The following is a 6717-nucleotide window of genomic DNA, read 5'->3' as shown; positions in this document are numbered from 1 at the left end:
ATATATGTATGTTCTCTACCAGTGAAACACATGACTAAGGAAAGCAATCTACTGCTATAAACACAACAGAGCACTGGAGGACAATGGATAACCCCTCGCTTAGGCAGAAAACTGAGGTGAAGGTTAAATAGATGACTGCTTTTCATTACAAAGGGATCTTGGTAACTCGTTCCCAAACAAAAAAGCAAGCAGCAGTGAATATTAATCACAGGTTTTTCAGCACGCCAAGGACTCTGACTCCTCAGTAACACTATGGCATCAGTTTCAGGATGCTGAAGACTGTTCTCAACCTTCTAAACATCTGGCCAGCAATGCTCTTGTTCAGGGTGCACCTCAAGAACCAGAAGCACCGCGGTTTCTCCGCGGGCCTCTCTCTTCTCTCCCGCTTGCTGCACAGGAACAGCCCATAACAGAGGGCCTCCGGCTCCAGTAACTGTGGGCAAGTGGGCAAGTGGAATAAACAACAGCGACTCATGAACTGAGTCACACCTGAGCCTTCATTCAGCAAATACGACGTGAGAAAACAAATGGTAACAGAAGTACAGAGATATTGAGAAGGGAGAAGCTCTCCTCTCTCAAGAACAAGGTGATAGGGGCTCCAGTTCCTCCAGTGCAAAAGGTGAGAGAAAACTTTGTCACTCTTTTCAGGTGACATCCACAAAAAGCTAACGAAGCAGCCATAAAAAAATCCAAGAAGAATTCGGCACCAAATGCACTTTAGAAAAAATCAAAAAAAAAAATCAAAAAAATCTGAGTTTCATGCAGGACGAGAACTCCCTATCGCAAACCCACAGGGGAAAAATGTTTTTTCTTTTAAACCATTATGATACAGTACAGATCACTGCTGTCTGAAAGCTAAGATAAATACAGCTACCCACAGTGTCTATCAGAAAGAATAATCACTTCAGAACTGCTGCACTGTCCGCCTGTATTACTTTATTTATTTAGGCTGGCAATTTTGATTTAGATCATCTCATAGTGGTAAAAACTTTGTTTGTGGTTGTTCTTGCTTATCTACCAGGAAAAAACCTGCATCACCAAAATATGTGTATAGCCTTCATCGATTTAATGGAATGTGGTGCATGTTCATCTCAGATGAAGCTGGATGAGAACTAATTGCACTATAAGATACTGCTTTTAACACCTGGCTATTTCTTTCTGTACTCAAACAAGCTGTTCTTACATCTTCTGCATAAGTACTAAGCAGGATTTTAATTTTTTTGTTAGTATTCTTTTAAGTATTTATTTGAATGTTCACTTTTCACATGTGCTGCCACCTTTCCTATGAGATTTAAACTTAAGGTCCTGCACGTAGTTCCTTGATGCTTTCTCATAATGACATTGTACATCAAAATACCTTCCTCTCCCATTACTTAACACTATTACAACTATCTCCCATTACTTAATGCTATTACAACTAGAAGTTTCATCATCCAATGTGCCTATAAAGGCTGTAGACAATTTACATGTTTAGGAGGTCTTGCTGTATTCACTTATACTTAATATGCAAGGATTAATATTTATATAAAATATCCAATCTTTTCCTGGGTGCATTAAAATGACTGCTATTCATGCCACTATACTTAAGGTCATGCCAGTATTTACATTATAAACTCTCTATTTACAGATATCAGGCATGAAACTCATTGTATGAAGTCACAAGGGCTTCAAAAAAACCACCACCACTAGTTGAGAAAGCTGTCTTTTTATTTTTCTTTTATGAAGTCCTCCAAATCTTTAAGCCTATGGAGAACCTAGTTAGAGTCAATGGAGAAACCTCAAGGGGGAACAGTATAAAGCATTTAATGTATAATTTTGAGTTCTAGGGTCACAAGATCTTACATTCTCTCTCAGACAGAACTCCTAGTGTTTCTGTCTCTGGCACATGAAAGCTACAAAATGGCATTAAATATTTAAGTATCTCCAAAACGTATTTAATCTCTCAGTCTCTTCCACAGCCACAAACTGAGCTTATTGTTTCTGAAGCTTCACACTCTGCCTGATCTGGTACTGACAGTGGGGAAATATCTCTTCTGAACTATGAGACTGCTGGAAGGTAACATACACAGTACAAACTGTATCATGGGATGCTTTTAGAAATGTATGCAAAGTGAGTTCTGGCAGTCTCTCCTTCTGATGTCTGACTCAAGATGCCCTCCTTTCTGCTTTTCCTTATATGCTGAGAGAGGTGAGCTGAGACAGTAAGTTGCCTTTGATTTTCTTTTTTTTCTAGCACCTTTCTTGGCCTCTGTGCTTGGAATAATGGGGATAATTTTCATTTTGGCTTGCAAGCATGGAGAATCTCATCTGTTTCTATAACCAAGTTTGTCAAAATTTGAATCGCTTTCAAATAACCTGTATAGAACCACCTTTGCACAGTGAAAGATGTAGGTGGCTAAATGTAGCACATGTTCCTGAAACAGTCTGTTTTAATTCTGGCATAAATTTACGAAGTGCTGTGCATGCAATCACATCCCTCAATTCCCTTTTTTAGTCCAATATGCCATTATCCATCCTTTGCAACACCATCAAAACGTGCTGCTTTGAAATCAGTCTGAGATTGAAAAGGGGAGTAGCGCTGCTCCTTACCTTCATGAATCCCTCCAAAGACATGGAGTTTGGGCCTTACTCGCCTCTGCACCGTGTTCAACAGCTCCACGCAACCCACTCTCTGCAGCTCCTTTGGAACCCAGTCTCGAAAGCCTGAAGGTAAAACGCAGTCAATACTATTAATTTTCTCTATTCAGGTAAGGTTTCACGTAGTCTTTCAGGAAGTCATAATTCACGGAAGGTTTATTACATTATCTGTAGTCGTAACCTCTCCATTAAAGCACACAATTGCTTTTAAGAAATGTTTCACTGTCACTTTTGTCTTCCTTAAGATTTCCTCCCTCCATCTGCATTAATATTTTTCTGGATGTGATTTGTTTTTTTTAAACTATAGGTTTAAACTCACCTTCCACCTTGAAACCCTAGGACATTTATTCCCGGCACTGCTACAGATTTTTCTTCCCTTTCCCATGCCTCTTACAGCAGTCAGCTTCCCAAGCCAGCTGTGTGGTTACTCGAGAAATGAAACACCTCCGGAAGATCAGCTGATCTACGATCTGATACCTCTGCCATCCCAAAGATTTAAAATACACTCTCCCACAACTTCCAGAGGACCATGGCTTCCAAGGGTCAGGTTACTTCTGAGCCCCTGGTCACCAACAACAAGCAAGGTAGCAAAATAGCTTCCAACACGCTACCAGTAATTGATTATGTTGCCACTTTGTCCTATGGATAATGTGGAAAAATGCACAATACTTGACATCAGCTACTACAGAAGTCTGCTGCCTGGACCAGCACTGACAAGGATCAGCAGGGCAAGATGAATGAGGAGGAGTAAAGGGAAACCAGGAGCCACATCCAACTGTAGCACTGTTCTACTGACTTCAGAGTAATTACACCCTGTGCCAAGTTTATCCCATGTAGTAAAAAAACATGTTGTGACATGAACTTGACTAGATTTTGGAGAGAACAAAGAGTCCAGTTACAGCTCTACCTCCCTTAATATTTACCCAATTTAAAAAGCAGCATTTTGTCAATATTATGATGCAGGCTGAGACCTAGACTCCCTCCTTTCAGGCACAGTACTAACAATCTGTGTCTGTAGTTAAAATACGGTGCCAACCTTTTGAAATTGAACTTCATTATCTCCATCAAACCCAAATTTAAGTACGCTAATTCAATTAAAGCACTCGTTAGTGTCTGCAGCATCACAGTATTTCTATATGAACCCAATTCAGAGCAGATAGATTAGCAACCCATTTAAAATAGCACCCATGAAACATTATAAACATGCTTGTGGGATTTTTTTGCTTCTTTGGGAAAATAAACAGATTAAGAGAGTGCTATTCAAAGCGTTGGTTTTCAATATCCGGCGTGCTCCACTATCAGTGGATGGTGTATTGCTGCTTTACCAAAGCAGCATGCTGGCAGCTCTAGTAAGTTTAAAGAGAATTTGCAGATCGTCTTACAACATCCTCTAAGTAGTATTAAGCAGTAACTAGGATATAAAAGGAACAGTAAGTACATCACTGGTCAAAAACTTTCTGGACTTTTTTTTTTGTCCCTTAGCTCTGCTTAGATTGCTGACTCTTTAACTTAATTGTGGTACAAAACATAAGCATGCATTAATTCCTGACTCCATGGTCACTGAGAAGCTCTATGAGAGCACTGAGCCAGCCTGGTAGTACTGAAATGCCGTCTTATAATAGCACTTTGCAATTCTGAGAAGTTTTTTTATATTCACTACCATGTCAAAAGTCAGCGACTTCATGTGATCATGTGATGATCTGACCCCCTTGGATTTCAAGGGCTTACTAAAACTCTGTCAAAATCACAGTCTACTAACAATAACGGTAACGAAGAGGAGACTGACAGGCTTTCTTCTCCTGGTAAGTTGTATTTACAAAAGGCAGATGCTCAGTTGTTGTAAAACCAACTGAAATATTTAAAATATGGTCCTAGACTGCTTTCCACATGTGTCTTAAATAAAAGCAGTATATAAGATGCGATGCTATCTTGTGCGGTACATGATACGGAAAAAATAGTGGGAATTTTCAAATGGTTTTAGTGTGGGCTTTAATGACTTCAGATATGCCAAAACTTTTTTTGATCATCCTGGCGTCCTTCTGAGACCATCAGAACTTAGTTTAGAACTCAGAATTAAAACGGGCATCAGTGAATTACTCACATTTACAAGGCAAGCAAAATTTAACAAAATGAAAAACTTCAACTACTTAATGAAAAAACAAATTATGCATTCATAGACTTGTGCTCACTTGTCATTAGTTCGAGTAAGGAACAATTACCTAAGAACATAATTTTACTCCTTCATAAATTTGCTATGAGCCAATTAGTATCTTTAAAAGTACTGTTACATATTCTAAGTTTACAAGGACACTACCAAGGAGAATACGTGACTACATACTCCTGAACTCTTGACTGCGTACTCTAAAACCTTAAGGTAACATGTCGTTGTAGTAAAAAATGTTTTAAAAGTTTTAGTCAATCTCTGAAAAATCATATGGGAGTGGAAACTGTTTGTCAGATGAATACTGTTCTTAAATAAAATGTCAAACTATAACGCCTGTGGAGTCAGACATTTGATCTTCTCCTGAGTTTAACAAAAAATTTAGTTTTTATTAAGAAAACACTTGGAGGCTGAACAGTCCTGCTAAGCCTAATAATCACTTTACACTTCTTCCAAAAAGGTTTTTTAATTCCTACTTTTGAGTTAGGGTGCTACTACAGTATAGCTTATAGCATTACTAACTTTGCTTATTTTGAAAATAAAATTCTCATGCAAAATACCAGCTTTTGTTTCACTTACCAAGGGGAGGTCCATGGGTCATTAGTATATCAATTCCCTCAGGAATAAGGTTCCACTTGTCTAGCAAAGACTGACCTCTGGGTAGGTTAAAGCCCCATCCATTAAACCACGGTGTCCTTTGGGGGAAAATAAGATGAACTGCATCAGCGTAAAATAAAAATCTCTTCCCTTCTCCAGTTTTCCTGAATTAACACAATTTCTGTGCTTCAGACGTTATTTGTAGACAGCCTTTTTGAAGGGATGCCTCTAAAACAAACTGGTTCAAATACATACATACACTAATCTATACATTTGAATTTAGATTAATATCCTATGTTCTTTTTTGTACTTCAAGAGTACTCAGCCCTGAGGGTGTTTACTCACTAGAGAGAAAGGGGAAAAAAAGTTAAAATAACATCGTCCAAATCTAAAGCTTTTTTCAAAGTCTGGGGACATTCAAACATCAGAACTCCTTCAGTTATGTTACCTACCAAAACAAGCAAAAAAAAATCTTAAAAGGTTTTTTGGAGGCAAGAGTCAATTTCTGACAGCACCGGGCAGCTAGTGGGTAACAGTTCAACAGGAAGGTTCTACGGTATTTCACTGAAATCAAACTTGTTCCTTCTAGCACTTTCCATGTCAAACACTGTCACATAACTTGGCTTTGAACTCCTGAGCCTCCTATGTCTTGACGACACAACGTTTAGCCCCACAATGACCTTTTAAAGAGATCTTATAATTTAAAATTCATTTAGTATTTCTTAAGGAAAACTGAGATCCTCAGTCTCCTCCACCATAGCATAGCGTTCTGAGACATTGGTTTATCCATCAACCCAAGCACACAGTGATGAAAAGTGGACCTTCTATGAGTACTTTTTCAATGTGTAACAGCCAAATTCAGTAATTTTGATGCAGGTACATTGTAATAAAACCTTTCCTTATCAGACAGGTACACAGAGCACTTGTTCTGAAGAGATACTATAATATCTACACCTGTTACTGACAGCTTTTTATACAGCTGTTAATATTGTACTAATTTTAAGACTTTTCATCCATGTGCGCGTTTCCTAGAGCTCAGGCAACAGATTTAGGCTTCATTTTCTCGGTAGGATACTCCTGTCCTAACTCTAGTCATTTGGAGGCATCTTTCTGAGAGTTCAAGTTACTCCTACAGTCTTCTGTGTACTGCCTTTCTGAAAATAAAAAATAAAAAATGAGGGAAAAAAACCAACCACAAACCAACCTTAAAGAAAAGCACACCTGTTAAAAAGAGAGAGATCATTAAGTGTCCTACATAATTTCATTATGTAATCTGCCTCCTGTACCCTCTAAATTATGCATTTTTCAGCCTTAAACATGCA

At 38.4% G+C, this 6717-nt stretch overlaps 1 protein-coding gene across 1 annotated transcript in view; it reads right to left on the bottom strand.

Annotated features, from left to right (window-relative positions):
* Positions 1-2589: 2589 nt before the first annotated feature.
* The window catches only part of MPPED2 (metallophosphoesterase domain containing 2), a gene marked incomplete at its 3' end in the record, with an annotated part of 100543 nt that continues 96415 nt past the window's right edge, over positions 2590-6717 (bottom strand). The window contains exons 4-5 of the mRNA XM_009707476.1: positions 5378-5493; positions 2590-2703 (exon numbers count right to left, since the gene is read on the bottom strand). Of these exons, the coding sequence (XP_009705778.1) occupies positions 2590-2703; positions 5378-5493 (230 nt within the window). The remainder of the gene's footprint in view (positions 2704-5377; positions 5494-6717) is intronic.

The sequence above is a fragment of the Cariama cristata genome, unplaced genomic scaffold (genome assembly GCF_000690535.1).
Source record: "Cariama cristata isolate BGI_N322 unplaced genomic scaffold, ASM69053v1 scaffold10149, whole genome shotgun sequence".
Classification (NCBI taxonomy): Eukaryota; Metazoa; Chordata; class Aves; order Cariamiformes; family Cariamidae; genus Cariama; species Cariama cristata.
Note: the sequence above shows the minus strand (reverse complement) of the source record. Positions and strands in the feature narration are given on the sequence as shown.